We start from the raw sequence: 23380 nt of genomic DNA, 5'->3' as shown, positions 1-23380 counted from the left end.
TATTGTGTAATTACGTTCGTCAATGCGTATGTAACGATTTCAATGATATATCGAAGTACCATCCAATACTTTTATTCTTGTCGAACGTCCAAATAATATTTTGGTAATTTTTTATTAATAATTCTATTGGTAAAACATGTATAACCAATTATTTCCAATTGTTGCATGGCAAAAAATTCCAAGTCTAATCCGTATAATCTATTTTTATTAAAAAAAGATGGTAAATAATTACGACTACACTTTAGTAAATGAAAATCTGACGATCGCAGATATCGAATAGTTCATTCAGGACTCATATGCATTTACTCAATATCGTATACAGTCTTCACAAAACATTTTGCTGAAAATTAAATATCCAGCATTATGAATATTAAACTATCTTATACGACTAAATGATCATTGTTCGAGAAGAAAAATTACAGGAGAGAAGATTAGTTTTTTTTTTTCATAGCAATTAGTCGGAACACTTGTACAATGAGACATAGATAATGCTACTTTTTGAATAGTGAAATTTATGTGCACTGTCGTATACAAAATTCATTATAGTAATGATAATATTCACATCTTTAGATAAATTTTATAAGAACTGGGGGATGATGGATACGATATATTTTTGACATAAATTATTTATATAAATGTAAACAGTTATACCAAATTTTGTAATTACAAATAAAACGTATCGTATGCATACACTGTTATATATGCGTGATTACAATTTATCATTATTTGATCATAGAAAATTGGATGTGTAGGAATCCTTTTATTTTAGGTAATAAAAAAAATTTCTTGGCATTTTTATCCTTACGAAATTCTTTTCATGCAATGCTGAAATGGAAAAATAATAATACACTGTAGAGGGTAATTTGTATATCTATATGACATAAAATTTTCAAAAAGTAGTAATTGGACAGAATGGTCATTTATAGGTTTCATATTTACTTCAGGCAACTTTAATTAATTATCATTTCCCACAATGAATATTTGGTTAGTCCCATTTCATTGGTCTATCGGTTAAGACAAATTTCTTATGAGTTAGAAAATGAATTTTTTTTTTCTTCCTTTTTTCAGTGAAATCTTCGTCTATGCTTTCTCTTACTATCATCGTGTATATATCATATACATACAACGTTAATTCAATATTTGAGAAAGACTAGTAGTATTATAATATATTTAAATGTTAATGTGTGTATTAATGCAATCGTTTATTGATGCAATGTCTGACCATGCAATTTGTTAAAAAATTAAATGTGCGTTTACCAGTCTTGGTATACAAAAGGACAAATGAAAATACATGTATTCGAATAAAATGTAGTAATTATTTTTACTAATGTGAACTTTTAGCATTCTAAGGTAAAGGTACATCCAAAGCACTAACAGACTTTGCATCAAAAAAAGAACGAACGTTTTATTAGATAAGATCGGCTAAGCATTGGTAAGAAGGTTTTATTTTATTTTGAGGGGAAATGGATATTCTACTTATAGGTACGTCAATGATTATAGCAATTATTAGTTTGATTAGTTGTTAATTCATAAAATGTTATTCTTCACTTAATGTTCAGTGATGTAGTAGTATAGTTACTTTACTTTCAGACAAGTCGAAGAATGGCAGGCTATAGCAGTACATGCAAAGAGAATTTCTAATTCTTCTTAGCGTCGTTTTTGCTTATTCATGATTGTATATAATAGTTAGATTTAATCATCGTTAATAAACTGAAATTTTTCTAAAATAACCTTACACGGACATGTAGATATATATATAAGGATAATTTAACTGTAAATTTCGTCATGCTATGATTAAATATAATTTGTACTAAAAAATTTAATGCTTCTCAAAGGTTTTAATTTTACAAACATTTTCCACTTGTCCTAAATATATGTAATACTTAATTCACGTACTGCGAATTTAATATTGATAACATTTTTCTTATTTTTCTTTTTATTGCTAAGAAATCATTAAAACAATTCATTCACTAATTAATTTCAAGATGAATCATACTCGTCGTACTATAATTTATACTTCCAATGTCTATCTATGCTAACACATCTTCGAGATACTGTTTGTAATTACAATATAATGATAAGACTATGACAATGAGAATGATGAAAATCAATGATGACAATATAGTATTAGTTTTATAACTAGTAATTACTATAATACACTCTTAAACATTACTTTATACAATGTATACTACTACTTTTTCCAGCGGAATGTCTACCAACTTTTTTTACTCCTGGTATTTGGATGGTAAAAGGAAATAATTTTTCTTTCCCCTCTTCCCTCTACGATTAAGTATATATCCATATGAAAACGAGCTTGAATAGCTTTTTTTGTTTTATTTTGTTTTACGTTTACGTTAGATGCTACTATTCAATTATATAAGAAATCGGATGAACTTGCCTCTCTTGTGTGATTATATTTTTAATATACACACACATACATTTATTAATAAGTGAACAAAAATGTATAACTTCAAATAGCAAATTCGAATCCACAAAAGTCAATTGCAATCAATTTAAGGCTCGTTCAAAACAATCAACCGCAAATAATATTACTCCGGCTTTTTAGCAGAATTATTTATTTTATAATAAAAAATTTAACTATAACTCTATTATATAATAATAATAATAATAATAATAATAATAATAATAATAATAATAATAATAATAATAATAAACGAAGATATCACGCTTCGCTTTTCTCAATCTACATTCTTTCATTAAATCGTCTATTTCTATAGCGTCGAGAGAGTTTCTCTACCAGTCTTTTCTTCTTCTCCGTATCTAGGCTTTTTTTATTTTTTATATTTTTTTAATTTTTTTTTTTTTTAATTATTATTATTTCATTATTATTATTATTAAAATCGTCATATTGAACCCTGTGTATGACTGTATATATAATTTGTTTTATTCTTTTTAAATTCTTAATAAACACACGAGCATATTCATTGTATCATATTTGACTTGAGCTGCGGGCACGCAATTGCGTACTAATGTAAGAGTTTATTTTTTTTTTCTTCTTCTTTTGCCAGATCACACAACTGTATTATTTAGCGGTATCTTAGCAAAATTTGGCGTATGGCACCAATTAATGTGACACGCACATTATTAAGTTTCACATTGTTTCCCTTAGTGAGAACATTTTATTTTATTTTATTTTGTTTTTGCTTTTCTTCCATATAGGCGCAAGGAAGACTTCAATAATATTATCACTCGTTTAATTCTCTCTCTGCTTTTTTCCCTAGTCATCCTCATGATCGTATTTCTCTCTTTTTCTCTTTCTCCCTCCCTAATTCGATCATTATTTCATATTTTCACAATGTTAAATCTCAACAATGCAAATATACAATATTTGAAACCGATAAATACGTTTTACAACGCATGCTTTTGATTGATTTATATTGTTTTGTAGTAGGAAGAAACGTAAGATTACTACTATAATTTCAATACGATCATCATAATAACTTGAATTATCATCATCATCATTATCATCACACAACGAAAATAGAATTCCATTAAAACCTTGTTATTGTTTTTTACTGCTGTTGCTGCTGCTGCTACTGCTGCTGTGTAACAACTAATGTCAATATTTTGGCTGAGTGTTTATAGAACTTGCACTTGTTCATGTTTAACACGCGTCATGGGTTAGAAGAATATACTTGCTTCATATCCGATCATTCAATTCAAGAACCAAATGTCACCAGTGGAGTGCTGGTACTCCAAAGAAAGAGTTGCATCGTGTTGGTCGACCGATGTTGATGACGTTGTTGGTACCATCGGTGGATTCTTCTCTTTCTACCTAAAACCTCCACAGGCTGGATCTTCGGACTCCTGATGCTGATCCTGTCATACATAGATAGCGATTCCGTCAGATCCAACCTACGATGGATTTCCTATTCTTACGAAAGTGCATTATCGGTCGTGGGGGTCTTATTAATAATAATCATAATAATAAATAAATAATAATGATAATGATATATAATGATAATATTAACAATAAAAATTAATAATGACAATAATAATAATAATTATTATAATAATTATAATAATAACAACGAGAATATATATATAATTTTAATGGTTAGTTGTTAACGGTCTAACCATTATATTTTTTTTAATAATAATAAATAATTAAAAAAATATATATTATTTCGCGAAAGATGAAGTAAATAAAAGAAACAAAATTAAATAATAAACAAAAGAGTATTATTTCGAAATATATACTATCTTAGAAAATAATTGTAAAACGCGTGTAGGGACTTGTACTATAAATTTCTCCTCTCTCTCTCTCTCTCTCTTTTTCTCTCCCTCTCTCTTTCTATTTCCTTTTTATATTTTTTGTTTCTATCTATGGTTGTACCGACCAGCATGAGAAGCGGCCACCATATCTAGGGGCAGTGAACCTCGCCGTTTAACGAGTGGTTCAGGAACAGAATCTCTCTTTCCAAGTTCTCTTTTCCATTTATGGGACGTTCCGATGTCATTTCCTTCAACGATACTTCCTGCGAACATCTCTGGTCCGCCGCTACTTCTTCTCTTTAATTTCTTCCGGTTACGAGGTTTTCCATTGACGTTACCACTTTTGCTGAATAATTCCCGTCGTAACTCAGACATGTCCGCAGGTATTGAACCTCTCCTAGGTGATGGCATACCAGGACCAGGTGCAGCAATATCAAATACTTTGTTTGTTCCATTATTGTTACTACTTTCTGTATTATTGTTATTGTTATTGTTATTATTTATCAATGGACAATTTTCTCTTTCATCTGAAATATATAAAAAGAAACAAAAAAAAAAAAAAGAAAATTAATTGTAATTAAAATGCATAACATATATAGATGCGTAATACGTGCACACATATATAAAAGTTATGAGAGAATAGATTTTTTGTTAAAAAAATACGCACTGGATAAGGAAAACACATTGCCAAGAATATTCTTCAGTGCAGCTTCCTGCGGAAGACTAGCTCTTCTGGGTGCGGGAAGATTTTCTTCTCGTGGTCCCAATGCTAAACGAATTAATCCTGCTTCTAAATATAATATAAAATTATTTGTCAAAATATTTATAATCCAAGTTTTCATATTGTATTTTTATTATATATATATTTGAAAATAATACTTGTTGAACTATCTTGATGCCTAGTAATGTCGATTGGTACAGAACCACGTCTGCAACTATGATCTACTTTTGGCTGCACAGAAGTCATTGTTAAATCATCTAATCTCGATAATAACGCTACTGGTGCTGAACCACGTCTCTTTTCCAAGCCCTAAACATGTTACATATAATAACAATCGTTGATTATTTTCTTTTTTTTTTTTTGAACAGATTTTTAATGAATCCAAAAACAAACTCTTACCTGACTATTTTTCCGCGATAAAGCGATATTTTTGCTAGATTCTTCGACGCCTCGTGGATCGACATTCTCTTTCATTTGCATATCGAAATTTAGCTTGGCAATTTTTAAAACTTTTTCTCTCACATAATCAAAATCCTTTTTGTTACTTGGGGTTACTACACTTTCACCGATAGCGGAATCACCGATATTTTTTTTTGGTTCACTACCACTATCGCTCGAAGAGGATACACTTTGAACCCGTGGAGGGGAGTCGGGTGGGCTGCCGATGAAAAATTTGTGAGTGGGAAGCTCAGAAGACACAGGTATCGTAGTGAATCGTCTACCGGTATTATCAGTCAATGGTTTAGGTTCAGTTACGGGTGTTGAATATCTACGTAATTCCGAATCCGTGTTCTTAATTTGAATATTATGATGATGAACTAAGGTATGTTGTTCGGATATTTTATTAGCCAAAATATTACGTATTTCTTCGGAAGGTAATTTCGTCGTACTAGGCTTAATCTCCAAGTTGGATTCTATCTTTTGCATATCACTAGTCGAATCCTTATTGCTGTGCGAGCCAGTTAATGAAGCATAAAACACTTCCGTGGAGTCAATTTCCTGAGCCGAGGATGGTCGTTTGTTTCGCGTTTGTTTAGTCGCGTTTAAATCGTCGTTACGAGCGACTTGCATCGAATGTCGTCGCGGATGTTCAACGCTAAGACCAGACTCGAGTTTTTGCCTATTTAATTCCGTAAATACGGACGGTCTCTTTCTGTTCAATATATCCGAGGAAAGAGATTCCTTCGATGACTTAACGCCGTTCGTTTTTTTCAGGGAAATAAAATCCGCGTCGAGTACGGGTGGTGTACCGCAACGACCACCAGAACAAGATTTATCTTTGGTTGGACTCAAAGAAGAACTGGAAATACTATCGGTCTCCATTAGAACCTGAGTGTAACATTGTGACAATTCAGCCGTGGCCGACATATATCTCATTCTTGCGTATGGTTGTAACGGTGGGAAAGTTTGTTGCCTTGTCAATTGTTTAGTTTGCATACCACCACCGCCACCACCACCACCACCACCACTGCCAATACCAACTTTCTGATTGTCTGACTGAAGGACCGTACTTAATCTCGATGCTTCGCTACTGTTTGTTATACTAGCTATACTGGGTTCGGGTAAAAGATTTTCTGCGCTGACCGGTCTCTCCGTAACAGTTGATTTTTCTGACGTTTCACCGGTAATACTATTTTTAGACGATAACAATGACAACGTACTCGGGTCCAAAAGATGTATATCCTTCAATTTGATTGAATGATTCTTTGATTTATTACCGCGTTCGTTCGGGAAACTAACCCTCCTATCTGAATTTTGAATCGATAAGGATAACGGCTTTGATACGCTGAGAGGTACAGAATGACGTCTATCAACTCGACCAAATATAGCTTTTCCTGGTAAACTGGGCCTTCGAGCACCTTGTATGTATGTCGTTGGAATCAATAAATCTATGCTTCCTGAATCATCTTCAACAGTTAGTTCCTCCCCAGAACTAATAACATCAATCTCCTCTAACTCTGAAATTTCAATCTCTGTATCTTCGGCAGTTTCTTGAACGATAAGGATTTCCCATTTCTTTTGATTACTACGTAGATATTCCATCAAAGAAACGCTGAGACCATCGCCAAGAAAACGATGCCATTCCTCGTACAATGGGGTTACGACGAACTTGAAAAATCCAACTTGAATCTTTGGAATACTTGTCGAGTGCCGATCGCACAAGGGTGTTACCGGTAAATTTAAACGGCGCTCGTAATCACCTTGCCGAAAGAATTCTTCGCAAACTTTATAGGACCATTTCCTTGATATATCCCAGGGCCTACAGGGATTCGATATATCCGCACATTTTAATGCTATCTGCAATATAAAATGACGATTATCCGATTTCCTCATATCCAATGTGTTTTCATCCAGGTAATGCTGGAAAAAGTAAAACAAATACGAAACATAGTTAAACATATAACTTATCATCAACTTTCTTGATATTTCATGATAAAATGACATAGAACAAATAAATTTACCCTAAAACGTGTAAGGAATTCCTGTTGTCTAGTGATATCCGTAGCCAAAATCAACGAACTGATATGATTTTGAAGTTCCGATCTTATGTCAACTGGTAGTTGATCGGATACACCGCTTTCTATAAGACATCCGATGGCTGACCTCCAGTGATGATTCTCCAGAACCGACGTATTCTGAAGACAATGAGCGAAGATTTCACGTATATTGTGGAATACACTGGATATTCTGGAACGACGAATCGTCGAAATTCGTTTTATACATTTGATATTTCTCCATATCATGGAGAGTTATTTTCACCTGATATAATGCAGCCAGATGATTGCTCGTTGCTACAAGGAACGGTTGATTTACACCCGGGTGATCCAAATCATGCGTTACCGCAGCTATCAAGGAAGCCATAACTTCTAAATGGGTTAAGTGCGTTCTGATCTGCAATTCCATGCCATAAATCAATTTAATCGTCAATAATAAAAAAAACAAAAACTTAATAACAAAGATTCTAAGAAAAAACTTTTGTTTAAGAGGATCATCAATCGAACACTCACTTTTTCTTCTTGGAGGAAACAATGCATGGCCTGAGTCACATCCGTAGCGTGTATACTGTTGTGGTAAGGATTTGTACTGTGATAACCCTCTTCGATAAAAGCTTCAATTGCAAAATCGCAAGATAAGATCAGAACGTTTTTCTTTATTTATTTAATTATTTCGCAATAAACAGAATGTTCCATAATTGCAACAAGCGTACAAACGAACAATGAATGATACTACGACTGTTAATTTTTTTCACGTGTAATCAATCCTTGGAACCTTGTATCTGGATCACAATTACAGAACATTCCGTAGATTAATTTAATTCTTACCGAAGAGTTTCCATACCGTGACGACGTCTAAATGAAAATATTCGAGAAGCCCGTACCAATGAAAGAGATGAACGCATAATACTGGCAGAGAACGTCCTGAAAAATCAAATCCATCGTATAACCGTATATTACAAATATATGTGAAATCAAAGAATATTGTCTAAAAACTAGAGCATGCTTTTACTAAAATTAGATTTGACATTATAATATATAACAACTATAATAATAGAATGGAAGATCGATCTTAGTATAAAAAATGATTCCTATCCTTTGAGATTTCCATTAACAAGATGTTTGATATGATACGTTATAAATACATTTCTAAATATCAAAGGTCAGGAATCTTCGTTTAAAAAAAAAAAAAAAAAAAAAAAAAAAAAAAAAAAGTAAGAAAATTTTACTTTTAATTTTGATTTTATTCAAAAGAAAATTCTCAAGTTTAAATAATATACTCTCGATAAATATTTATTATAAATTCATTATTATTTCTATAGAAATAAAATTTGTTATTTATCGTATTCACGTTTATATATATATATATATATATAAATTTCTTTCCGAAGAGTATTTTTCTTTTTTAATAAACGAACAGATAGTTACCGCGACCTATGAATAATTATTATAATATATTAAGTTTAGAAAATTTTATATATATAATATGATAACGTGTTCGAAGGAAAATTGTATGAAGAAAAAGCAATTTTCGCCTGTCACTCACCACCCGTCACTGTTTCCAACGTGAAAGCGTTAAATCGCCAGTTTCCGGCTTTTTGCAAAATACACTGTAAGAAATAACGGAGAAACAAAAAAATAGAAAGAGTTAGAGCTTGAATAGAGAAGATAAGAGATGTGATAATAGCATTAATTAATAAAGAAAATAGTAGATAGGAGAATTATTAAAATACACGAACGGATGAAAGAGGAGTAGATGGTTAGGGATGGAGTTGGGTGGGGTTGGTTGGTTAGGGTGGGAAGGAAGGTTGGCTCTTAAGGGTTGTTTTACACGCTTATAACGATGTGTATAAAAAGTATTCGCGATAATATCGTGAAATTAATATTTTTACTTCCTTTTAAGCAATTAATAAATAATTAATACAATTTCTTTTTTTTTTTGCGTGAGAAAATAGCATGCGTCTGAAATAAATAACGAGAAAATCGGTTTGTTTATTTAGTTATCTCGAATGAATATTCGGTAAGATGAAATTTAACGCGATATGTTGCCGATAGTGGAGAGTATTGTTCGCCATAATGTAATTAAATTTACGTATTACGCGCACACACACACACACACATTTACATATCTCGCTTCACTAATCGGAATAAATAGATCTACTATTTTATTAATTAAAGACATTTAATGGAATAAAATTTTCCGTCCGAGGTAAAATGTCTATACGCGTGTTTCCAAGTGTAAATATACATGCACGCGTATGAACACGCATGCACGCACACACACACACACACACGGTTATAAATAATTATTATCGTTTTGTCTCGTTTCTTTCTGTGTTAACAAGGTGTTAAAAAAAAAAAGAAGAAGAAGAAGAAAAAGAAAAAAAAAAAAAAAGGCAAAAGTTGAAAATAAATTTAAGAAAAAGAGAAAAAATAAAAATAAATGTATTTACTACCGTGTTGCATTTAACGAGCATCTCGCGAAGCGATTTTAACGTGAGCGTTGTGTATGCGTGTGTGTATGTGCAACGGATGGAAAAGTTTGTTTGCGTGATGAGAAAAAAATGAGAAAAAGAGAAAAAGAGAGAGAGAGAGAGAAAGAGAGAAAGAGAGAGAGAGAGAGAGAGAGAGAGAGAGAAATAAAAAATGATAAATAATATTCGTATCTCACCTGAACTAGACCATGAAAAATGTCATCCAATATAGCTGGTTCTTGATTGAGAGATCTTGTGAGTAACCTTTTACGTCTTCTTTTATGCATAGTTAAAAATCTGCCGGTACGTTTTATCCTGGATCGTGTAATGTCCAAACTCTCCAATAAAATTCGGTCGACGTCCGATAAACGTCTCGTGGATGCTGCTTCCGGTTCCTCTGGTTGCAACTTGACGTCATCCGTTGATTCGTTTGATGGTATTGCGGCATCTTCTGTTCTCGATTGAATAAAAACATTCGCTGTGTGTATTATTCATATTTGTCATTAATTATTAATTTTTTGTTAATTAACATAATGTTATAACGCGAATGTTATCATTTTAATCTATGTTATAATGAACAAAATTTAATTATAATTGTAAAATAATAATAGGATTGTTTAAAAGTAATTAGATACAACCATTAAAAAAGTAGTCCTCCATTGTAAAGAATACAATGGTGACTTATTATTTGATGGACATTATTTAAAAAAAAAAAGAAAAAATATTAATTAAATTATCATTTACAAGAAATTATGTCTATTGTTTATAACGTAATAAATGTTAACCTTTAATACGTAAATGAATTATGATCTTTTTAAATAATCCCAGCGATTTTTGGATCATCCTTATTTTATTTGCGAATATAATTGCGTAAATAATATATAATATTTGTAATTAAAACAAAATTATCTAATGTTATGTAGTAATATATATATATATATATGGTATATAAAAAAAAACATACTACCCACATATAAAATCACTATAAATAAAAAAAGAAAAAAACAATGGCTAATATAAAGTCAAGGCCATAAAAGCTTAAAGCATCCTTCAACCTACGCGTGTCATTTGTCAACAATTGATCAAATGTGAATCGCAGTAAGCCACTGTTGTATGCAATAATGCAACCCACGCACAGATAATAATTAATAATATGCTTAAACGATTATTATTATTAAGCTTATTATCATCATCTTTATTCAGAATTTATCCTTATCGATAACACTCGTTAAAATCTCTAGTGCATTGTTTTTTTTTTTTCTTTTTTTTGTATTCTTATCTCTTTTGTGTGTGAAAATATTTATCTAACAAATATTAATATTTACAAGATATACCGACACGCGAGATATATTTTATTTTCAACCTACGATTCATTCTCGTGTGCACGAATGTGATGATATTCTCTACGTAAATTGTAAAGTCTTTCACTATTTCTCTTTCTCACCAACTCTCTCTCTCTCTCTCTTTCTCTGTTTCTCTTGGGTCGTTGAATCTGTCTGCAATCTGAGAGATTTTCAGAATAGACGTGCGGTTTGTAATTTTAGCGAAGCGTGTCTATTTCAACGCGGTCTGGTTAACTTTGTCGGCAAGTAAACGAGATTAAAGGTGTTTCAAAACAACAACTTTTTTGTTAATACATACAAAGTCGAATATATAAAAAGAAGAAAAATTAACAACAGAGAAGAATTTTCATTTCGATCGGAAAAATATTTAAATTTATTATCAATTAAAAATCGTAATTCAATCTATATCAAATTCGTAATAAATTGTAATGATATATTATTATTATTATTATTATTTTAATATAATTAAATTTTGATAGATGACTATGTACGAATTTTAAATTGTTTCAGTCTAAAAAAAGAATCGAGAGAAAGAGAGAAAATATAAATTATTTTTATAAGATTAAAAACAAAAAGAACATGTCAAGATACGTGTCAAGGATGTTATGTTAAGTTGTATAGGTATACAAATACATGTACACATTCTTGTATTAGTCCCAGTCGCGATCCATTGTGTTGCAGTTAATTGCAACATGACGTTAAAAGGTCCTAAGCGTTCGTTCTATGTGAGTTATCTTATTTATAGATCTCATTACATAATTTAAAATGCACTTGCAACCACCGGGGCCGATGCGCTTTCATCTTCTATTATAAGTGTTTAATATGCATATTAAATATTCACGATTATAATCGTACGAGTGTTATTATCAAAGATTTTTTAATTTTTTTAAATAATCAACCTACATAGATTATTTTTTCATTGTTCATATTTATTAATATGCGATTGAACAAATATTTTTAATAATTATAAAATTGAAATAGTAATTAATATTATATTTGTTATTTTTCATTGACGCGTAATGTGAACTTTTTAAAAATAAATAATAATTATATTAAACTATATAATAATTTCTGTTTTATTTATTAAATTCTAGAATATGAAAATGGATTTAGGAATATCTCTCTGATTAATTTTTATTGTATTTATTTACTATAGTCATTCGATATAAACACTGTAAAATGTAAAATGCATATACATAACATAAAGTATTGAATTTTACTCACCGCTGATTCGCACATATACTCCATTCTGTTCCTCGCTATTCACCGTTATTTCGGCTGACCGCCTCTGAAAGAAAAATACAAAAGAAATTCATTCGATATGAATTTTTATCAAGGATATCATCTGTAATCAAGTTTAGCGACCGCAAAGAAGGACACTAACGTTGCAATATCGATGAGTCCGCATAGATATAACGATTATTTTCCGATATATATATATATATAAGTTAGAAAAGGAAGGTTACATAATATATTACGCGTTAGGTTTATCCCCCAAATATATATATATTTTATTTATCTAACTCTATCGAAGAAACCCATTGAAAATCTGGGACGCAATATTGCAATATATAAAAATAAAATTGAAATTTATCCGCAGTAAGTTGGACCAACGTGATATTTATAATTGTATATAACATAATCAAAATAATTCATTCAAACAAGGATCCAAAATGATCGTTTCAAACTAAACCAATGAAAACAATCTGATGTAAGAAGATTAATAAATGTCAAACAATCTTTTTTTTCTTTCCAAACGACGCGAATCATAATTACAATAATTATTATAATACAACGCGTATTATATCATAATAAGGTACATTAAATCGTATGAAACATTAATGTAATCGTATAAAATTTGTCAGATATAAACGTTAAAACAATAAGATATAAAATGCAACAGTAAAAAATAAAGAGAAAAAAATTAAAAGAAAAAAAAAAAAGAGGCCCTTTAAAAGGCTTAAGGCAAATGACGAATGGAAGTAAAAGCAAGAAAAAGAATGAAAATCTTTCTGGCAATGTAGAGAAACCGACTGGAACTCGTTGGCAGGCTTTTCAAGCCACCAACGCCGGCCGATTGCCAATTGCAAAATGGGCCGACCTGAATTCGTATTCATCTCGAGGTCCCTCGATACTGTTTCGCCGTTGGAACATGATCATCGTCGACGTACCAATGACGAAAAAGGATGGATGTTCAAGATTTCACACAGTTAACGACTACACGTGATATCTATGCCAATTCCAATTCGATTGCTAAAAGATTGATAGATTTAAAAGTATGTTCCTGTCGTCGGCCATTTTTTATGTTCCACTTTCCCTCCCCCATTTTAATTATTATTTTTATCTAATTACTATTATTATCATATTTATTTATTATAATATTAATCCATTATACTCGAGAGGTTGTTCTTTGTTACTGCTCGATTTAATTAACACGATAAAGATGTTGATATATAAAGTATATAAAATATTAAAATATATACTTTATATTGTGTATGTTAAATCATTTCAAATTAGAAATACATCAAATTGTCTCGAGTGTGCAAAAATGGGTTAAATATATTAATTTAATTATTATAATTATATTGTTTAATCGTTAGCAAAAATTCTTATTCGATATTATGATTTTATTTTTTAATATAAAAATATTTTCTTAAAATCTCAACACACTTTCTGGACAATTCAACAATTGTTATTGTTGTAATTATTGAATAGGTCGTTGTAAGACTATTAATTCTAGTTTTCCATCCTATATTCTTATCCGTTTATTCCTTTTAGCTGAAACCATTTCTATCTTAGACCTTTCTTATCTCCTATTACCTTTACTTTATTTCTGCACACCCTTTTTCTGACCACCCCATAAACCCTTAACAAACAGCACCATTTCCTTCATTCTCTTTTTGTTCGAAAACCAAAGAGAAACGTTCCCACCCACTATCGACCAAACAATACTATTCCAATATTTACTGTTCAACTGTATTTTACGAACACGACGAAATAAATCATGGATGGTAACATATAAATTCTTGAATTATTTATTTGTAGTCTAGAACGAACGAACGAACGAACTCCTATCGATTCTTGGTTATATATATTTCTGAATTTAATGCGTAATATTTTTATTTTTTTTTTTTTATTATTTTATTTCGTTATATAAATTAAGAAAGAAAGAAGAAAAGTGGAGTAGAAAATTGTAGGACGCTGTCAATCGTGAAATTATTTTTGACAAAGTGTACAATAGAACCACTTCAATGTAATCAAATATATATATATATATATATAATCAACATTTGATATAAATTAATACGATATTAAAGATTCAAAGAGATCATTTTTGGATATTATTTCACTTTCATATAATTATTGAAACAAATATAATTTGTCTATCTTTATTTTTCTTGGACTGTTGTGTTCTATCTCTTTAAAAATAATTTATATATATATATAATCTTATTATATCTCTATCTGGAAATCTTGATCTTATTCTTCACAAATAGGACTACCTGACCCGATTGAAACTATTTTTCAAGTATCGACCTAATACCTCAATCAAAGTAGTATATATATCATCTTTCCGTTTTATGTATTCCTTTGAAAGTATCTTTCTCATATTTTTTTCTATTTTTTCTTTTCTCTTTTTATTATAACAAACGTCGCTCAAAAAGAAAAAAGAAGAAAATAAAAGGAATGGCGAAAAAAAAGGATAAGAGAAAAGAAAAATCTCGTTGAACTCATCTGAAGGACATCACGTATTTGGCTCCGATTCCGAGCTCGTTTAATTGTGTTTGAGGAGAACAAAAAATCCGATTCTACTTTTACTAACAATGAGTCAGTCGACATCCTATTGAATTTCACGAGTTCTTAAACCGATGAATAATGCTGGTACATATGTAAGTATAAATATACATGTATATATATATGTATATGGATATATGCATGCATCAACTCAACTAACAAACTATGTGATTTCTCTTCAACTTTTATTCATCCCCATAAGGACAGGTATAGTGAAACCTCCAATATCCGACTATCCAGTATTCGAACGTTCTACTATTCGCATATTCCATTATCGAAATGTTCTATTTATCTGTACACTGTCTATATACACTTTCCTATTCGTGTCATTATATATAATATATCTATATACTGTATCAAAAAAACAAATGACACATACGTGACAACATAATAAAAAGAAAAAAAAAACAAGCCCTGCGTTGCAATCGGTGCAACATAATCTCTCTCTCATATATGCGCATTTTATTCGTGCATTATAAAAGAAATGTTTTATAATTTTTCGTTAAAACCTCGCATAGCTGCCTTTCTTACATTTAATCTACATTTACCACTACCCCGAGATACGTGTACGAAAAAAAAAAAGAAAAATAATCAAATGAAATAAACAATTCCGTCGTTTAATGTTTCAAATATTTCGTTTATGATCTGTAACACACAAAAAAAATATAAAATAAAATAAGGCTTATATGTGTTATATAGTTGGTGCAACATAATCTTTCCTCTCTCATGCGCATTTGCTCGTTTCTAAAGACACATACATACACGTACACACACAAACACACACATATACTTGAATATATGTATCCCTGATCGTAGTAATATTAGCCACGACGGGTTTAGTCAAGGATACAACGGTAGTTAGTGTACTGGATACTGCCTGCGCAAAAGCAGTAACGTTAAATTCTTTCCTGTTTGTTTACTCGCAACTCATTCGCAAAGGCGCATATCGTTAGGGGTACGGTTAAACAGTGTTATATATATGTATATAAGATACATCGAAAACTCCTCTCTTCTGGTTGGTTCGCGGCCAACCTCCGAAAGATCATTAAGATGATTGGCACGACCATAAGCGGCTTGTAAACGATATTTTCGCAAACGATGGAAGAAGAATCGATGTTAAAACAATAGAACTGACACGGAGGAGGATCGCGTGTGCAACCGGTATATTATGTAATTTTTTTTTTAATAAAAAGAAAAAAAATATAGATATTAATTAATCTAAGTGGTGTTGATTTTTAACGTTACCTATTAATTTATACCTATAAGAAACGACTTATTATTTATCGGAATGCTAATCTTGCCAATTTGTTCGATCTTTTATTTTATTGTTTTATTTTCTCATGCACATTTATTCGATCGAAGATTTTTCGCGTTTCATTCTCGAATAATTAAATATTCTTCGTATCCATATTATTGCTTATTTTAATCGATCATTGTTAAAATCAAAATATAATTTGCACGATAATAAATAATTCTGCATCTTCTTCTTGATTATTGAATATTAAATCGATCGATGATTATTTTTGTCGTTTGCCTATGCATACGTTGTGTGAATCTTAGAATATTATTAATATTCAATAATCATTTTCTTATATACGCTCGCGACACATACTTGATATTATTAGTATTAGTTTTTTGTTTTTTTAAAAGATGATAAACATATTTTATTCCAAATCGTATATATATAGAAGACAGAAAAAGAAAAAGAAAAGCAAAGCAAAATAAAAGTACTGTTTCTTCCCCTTTTCCACCACCACCAGCACCACACCCCAATCTGTTCACATAAATCGACAATTGCAAACTGTAAAATCTGTCTAAGATTAAACTCGATCTCTCGCGTACGAGTTACGAAAGCGGAAAACGACCATTAAGATCGGCGAAAGATCCACAGAGAAACGGCAGTCTCCGTTGAAAACACTATTAATCGGACGTGATTTATTGTAGTACCGTGCGTTAGAATATACGCACGAAACACCGGCATTACCATTACCATAGCAATCACCATCGCAATTACAATCATCATCATCATCATCATCATCCTTACCATCGGCACCACCACCAATACCACTATCAATAACACGTGAATAATATTTGTAAGTATAATCAATAATTTTCGAATAAGCTAATCGTTTCTAATTATTATTATTATTATTATTATTATCATCATCAATACCAGCAGCACCGAGCACCAATACCATTATCAGTAAACACGTGAATAATATTTGTGTAAGTTAATATAATCAATAATTTTCGAATAACCCCAATTTGTTCGTTTTTATTATTCCTTATCGATGAATTTTTGTCAATCTTATTACGAATCGAAACGTTGGGTTAAAGTGTTTTGAAAAAAGAAAAAAAAAAAAGATAAATGAATAAATGACGTTGTTAACAAAAATGCGTTGAAAGGGATATATAAGGGAAGGGTAAAGAAAGTAAGAAAGAAGGAAAAAAAAGAAAAAAAAAAATATGAGTTAATTTCATTGGACTTGTCGACATTTGTCGTGCGTACACATTCGTCGAACGTATTATATGTTATATAGTATTATTTTAACAACGATAGAGACAGTGATATCAACTGGATTTAACATGCACTATTTTGTACTGATAATAACGGAACCTTGATAATGTTGTAACTGGTTTAATACTTTCAATGGTTCGACGGAGTCTACGATGTTACACGCGTATAAATAATTTGCTGATTTATATTCAAATTAAATTCAATGATAAACTTTTTCTTTTTATACGCTTATATTATTTATATCTCATTGCAATATCAACAATATTAAAACAAGCTTAGAATGATGTTTTAAAAAGGGACTTTTTCTTATCTCCAGGATGATAAATCGCGTACAGTTTCTACGTTCAATTAAAAACATCTTTGTCAATTTTTCTACGAAAAATAAAAAAAAAAATTCTATTAGAAACACTCGAAAGAGAAATAAGGGGGGCGAAAAAAAAGAATAGAATTACATTTTCGTCATCGTTAAAAATGAATACGCGAGGACAGGTTGGCTTTTTTTTTTTTTTCTTTTTTTTTTCTTATTCTTCCCCCAAGGAAAGGGAACAATTTGAAACAGATAAAAAAAGAAACACAAAAAGACATAATATAAAATAGAATAATTATGCAACATTTAAGCATATTCCTAACGATTCGATCTCTCAACCTCGGTTAATCTGAAGACATTCCTATTTTTTCTCTCTCTCTCTCTCATAAATATCCCGTTTCTCGGAATTTAACGTGGCAATTTCAAATTGTGTTGGAAAGTAATGTGCATAAATTAAATACACATACTAATATCTATGATTATCTTCTCGCATATATTCAGATCGCATTCGATGATTCTAATGAAATAAAATGATAACATATTTGCGAATACTCGGGAAAGGATACAAAGTAACAGGAAGAAAAAAATAAATAAATAAAAAAAAAAAAAAATAAAATATCATTAAAAAAAAAAAAAAAAAAGAAAAAAGAATCGATAGTTAGCTTTTCGTCTCACGTTTTACATCTTGAATTTAACATTCTGGTACTCAGCCCAGTTCTCTCTCTCTCTCTCTCTCTTTTTCTGGTTCGTCATTAAACGATAGTAGTCAGAGCTACTTAACGCGATTGCGAGGAAGCTTTTGAGAGGGCTCGGCCCCATTTTTTCGACGCGTCCTCATCATCACCCCCTCACCCCCTCCTCCACCATCTTAACTCCCTTGTCACCCTTTACCTCACATTTTTTCCCACCCCCTCCCCCCCATCCCCCTCCCAACCCTACTTAAGATTGACGGCCACTGTGCGAATTTTCGCGGCCCGAAATGCCTCGAGACGTTTCAACGGTGAGAAGAGGGTAGGAGTTAGGGGGTAGGAGGGAGTTAGTCCCGTGACGTCACGGAATCTCGCCTCACGTGTCATGGAATCCAGGTCGAGTCACCCTCTTTTCTATCTATCTGCGCATGTACGCGTTTGGTTACCACCGGGAGATGAGGAAGAAAAAGACGTAAAATAGAGAAAGATAGAGAGATCAAACCGTGCGTTGGGATGGGGGTGGGGTAGGGGGAGGAGGAGGAGAAAAAGAGAAAACGAGCAAACCCTCTTATTCAACTTTATCTGCGTTAGAAAGAAAGAAACGGGAAAACATCTTTTCCTATCCCTCTCCTACCCCCTATCCCCTACCCACATTTCGAGCTTTCTATTCCGATCGGTGTCATCGGTGCCACGATCCATTCTCATTCTCATTTTATCTTCTTCTTTTTCTTTTTCTTCTTCTTCTTCCTCTTCCGTTTCTACTTTTATTATGGAATATTCGTACGAAACGAATAAAAGAATTTTTGCAAGAATCCCGACCCCGTTTTAAGCGCGGGGGATGCGTCCCAGTTGGAAAGATGATCAATTTGTATACACATATCTACAAATGTACGTATAGAAATAAGAAATAATATAAATAATCAAGTATAGTAATTATTCGTTCGATGATTTTTTTATATTTTATATATATATATACGATTATTAAATAAGATATATTTATTTTGACGATTAAATAATGAAGCTGGGACGAATTGTTTTCTCTTCTTCTTCTTCTTCTGTTTGTTTAAATCGTTGTTAAAAGTTGGTTATATATCTTAAAAAAATGTATTCATATTCATAGATTTTATATCTTTTTTTTTTTTTTTACCATAAATGTAGACAAAGGTACGTATTCATTATGGTAATAGAATTTAGCATATCTATTATAATATATTGGGTATGTGTATATTGATTTAGAAAAAGAAAATAAATATACCAGGATTTTTTTTGTATAGGAAAAAAAGATTAACTTTCTGGACAAAATAATGATGATAATATAAATAGGCGAAAAAGATTTAAGATCGATTATTTCTCCTTTAGTTAGTTACTTTTTTCTTTTTTTTTTTTTTTCCCCCTCCTTCAAAAGTATATACATATATATCCCGTAAAATTTATTCACGATCGTTCATCACCATCTTTTTACATCTTTTCGTTTTCTTCTTTTCATAAGTGCCTGAAGTAACGTAGATAAGTAAGTATTCATAATAACCACTTTGTTGTAAGACCGATTCATAGAAAAACGCTATGAAACGACACTTTTTTTTTTTTTTTCTTTCTTATTATTAGTATTTCTCCTTTTAATTTTTCTAGATAAACATTAGACGTTTGAAAGAAAAAAAAAAAAAAATTTATTTACAACGAACGCGACTGTCGTGTATTGTGAAAAAGAAGGAAAAGGATGACAAAAAAATTCTACAAAAACAAACAAATAAAAAATAAAAACCATTATATTTCACTTATCCATCACAGAATAAAAAATAACAAAAACGAATGAAGTATGTAATCGCAAATCTTAGTTAAATGTTCCAACTTTTGACGATTTCAATTAACATTCGATATCACTTATAGCATGGAATTGCAAGAAGAAAAGAAAAAACTTAATTTATCTCTTGCGCGTGTTTGTAGATTTGTTATTTGTGTCGTCAGAATTGGTTGTCATCATTGTCTACTACGCGATTGAGAAACAAACAAAATACGTGCTCGTAATTTTACGTTAGATAGTTACTATTATATGCATACTCCTCCATTCTCTCGATATAAGAGGAGAACAAACATATACATATATGCATACACATACATATATATATATATATATTTATGTATCCTATGTATTTATGTATGTATCGCGAATGCCAGATGTTATTTTGCAATTGGACAAGGCTAAGAAACTTAATTAAAACATGGTACCATGTGTTATGCACACGTGTCATAACGTTCTTAACAAATCACGATAGGTTTTCAACGTACACGTGACTAATAATTTATTTGAAATATTTATTAGAATTAGGCTTCGTCGTTTAAATATAACGTTCATCGTTTCGAACTATGCAATACTTAATCGTACTCAAATAGAAAGACCCAGAGAGAAAGAGAAATCGTACTCGTAAATACAACCTACACGTTCGAAATATTCATATGTGTGTTTGTCGGCTATTATACGAACGTGTAAAAAGTGCACCCACACATTCTCAAATTATTTATAAGTGCATAATAAATGCACCTATACGTTAACTATCCATATATATATATATATATATATATATGTGTGTGTGTGTTTGTGAATATGTGTATTTTATGGGTGTGTAATAATCATTGCAACGAGTTAATCACGGACTCGTTCCTTTCGTCACAAGTGCTACGACATTTTTTGCTACTGAATTTTTTTTATTATTTTTGTTGTTGTATCACAAAAGAGAGAGAGAGAGAGAGAGATACATATGAAGATATAAGAGCGTTGAACGATACAATATTCTAGCTAGAACGTAACTCGGAGAAAACACGTTCAATTTTAATCCGACTTATTAACATCATTTCAAAGTACGCTTTTAAAAGCATATTTTCCATCTCTCTCTTACTCTCTTTTTATTTTTTTTTTTCTTTCGTTTAATTAAAGACGAAGTTATAAAATGAGTCGGTTCTCGTTCTATCATTTTATTTTTTCTTTTTCTTTTTCTCCCTATTTATTTTACGTTAGTCAGATCATTTAGGAAGTCATTAAAATGTCTATTACAATTAAAAATGTTATCGTTCAATCCTCCATTTCCCTTTTTTTCTTTCCTTTTTTTTTTTTTTTTCTTTCTTTTTCCTATTTTTCTTTTAATTAATAGACATTGGCTTTTATTCTCGTTTCTAATCGAACGATCATTTTAATTGTCGAATTAGAAAAGATATTTGTTATTAGAAACACAATGGGAATGAAAAAGGTAAAGTAAGAAAATGATTAATTTCATATCAAAGGTTTTCCTTTATGCTTTTCATTTGAATTCTTTTTCTTCTTTTTTTTTGTTATTTTATTTTCTTTTTTTCACACGACAAGAAAATCTTCGTATATCCTTCGTACATTTGACTAGGGAATTTTGTGTGTGTGTGTGTTAAATAAGATAGATAATATTATATATTTATAAATTGGAATTGATTATTATTATCTTTTATGTGAATAGAGATGAAATAAATAAATAATACGAAGTGAAATCGTTTTATTAGTAGCACAGATATTTTGACGAGTTTATCGAGTCGTGAAATATGACAGAAACATAGTTCCCCCGTTCACGTAAGAAAGAAGCTCGATGAATGCGATTCATCGACGTAGATGTTAGTATAATAATTACAGTACTAAGACAAATTGATACTCCTGGACTTAAGGTTAAGTGCTGCTGACAATTACTCGTTATGCAAACCGTCGACGACAAGCAGAGAATGCGATTGCAAAGAAAGACCTCAATATTCGCGAGGCCATCTTTCTTAATGCATAAAAAGTAAGAAAGAAAGTAAGAAGAAAGAAATAAAGAGAAAGAAATAAAGAAAAATTTTTCAAAAGAAGAATATTTATAACGAGTTAGTTATTTTATTTAATTGATACGGTATTTGTTAAATTAGTTGCAGCACTATTTAAATATATAAAATTGAATTATATTTAATTAGATATATTATATTATTGTGTGTGTATATATATTATTTTGTATTAATTTTGAAAGATTTTGAGATAAGAATGTTTATTAATAATAAAACAATACAAAAGATAGAAAATTATTATGATCAATAAATTGTAATAAAACGTATTAATATATATTTTTTTTTCATATTTTATATGATATATAATTTATTGGAAGATTTGAATGTGTGTTAAATTAGGAATGAGAAAGTAGAGATGATGAATGAAAAGGAAATGGAAAAGACACGTAGATAAGGACCTCGAAAGATAAAAGGAAAACGAATGATGGGGAAAGTTTGTTATAAATGGTACAGGAAATATAAGATGACATATTTTAAATGGAAAAGTATTATTTGCATTAGAAAATATATATATATGTATATATATATGTATATATATTCATATTTTATGTATAAATTATATTACAGATTATTACTTTTTCTTCTTCTTATTTATAAATCCGTAAAATTTATATACTAGAGAATATTAATTTCGTGTAAAATTAAATCCATTTATTACTTGGCCAATAGACTTTAAATAAAACAAATCTATCAATCTATTAATATTTGATTACAAAATCTTAATTTTGTTCAATTATAAAAGATAAATATATTTCAAATAGAAATATAAAACGGATAGAAATAAAATTGAAAAAGAGTAAAACATTTAATTTAATTTTCGAATATCTCTCTCTCTCTCTCTCTCTCTCTCTCTCTCTCTCTCTCTCTCTCTCTCTCTCTCTCTCTCTCTTTCTCTCTCTTTCTCTCATTTATTTCTTCAAAGATATATATAAGTGTATATATATATATATATATGTAGTTGTGTCGTTTGT

At 30.5% G+C, this 23380-nt stretch overlaps 1 protein-coding gene across 1 annotated transcript in view; it reads right to left on the bottom strand.

Moving 5' to 3' along the window:
• Nucleotides 1–444: 444 nt before the first annotated feature.
• Nucleotides 445–23380, bottom strand: part of LOC106786502 — a gene marked incomplete at its 5' end in the record, with an annotated part of 29410 nt that continues 6474 nt past the window's right edge. The window contains 12 exons of the mRNA XM_014747968.1: nt 445–3840; nt 4362–4763; nt 4904–5026; nt 5116–5266; nt 5357–7318; nt 7420–7593; nt 7718–7849; nt 7966–8066; nt 8281–8376; nt 8999–9062; nt 10124–10404; nt 12494–12557. Coding sequence (XP_014603454.1) covers nt 3797–3840; nt 4362–4763; nt 4904–5026; nt 5116–5266; nt 5357–7318; nt 7420–7593; nt 7718–7849; nt 7966–8066; nt 8281–8376; nt 8999–9062; nt 10124–10404; nt 12494–12557 — 3594 coding nt within the window. The remainder of the gene's footprint in view (nt 3841–4361; nt 4764–4903; nt 5027–5115; nt 5267–5356; nt 7319–7419; nt 7594–7717; nt 7850–7965; nt 8067–8280; nt 8377–8998; nt 9063–10123; nt 10405–12493; nt 12558–23380) is intronic.

Source organism: Polistes canadensis, unplaced genomic scaffold, assembly GCF_001313835.1.
Source record: "Polistes canadensis isolate GaletaPanama2010 unplaced genomic scaffold, ASM131383v1 scaffold_3, whole genome shotgun sequence".
NCBI lineage: Eukaryota > Metazoa > Arthropoda > Insecta > Hymenoptera > Vespidae > Polistes > Polistes canadensis.
This window is presented reverse-complemented; position numbering and strand designations above follow the sequence as displayed.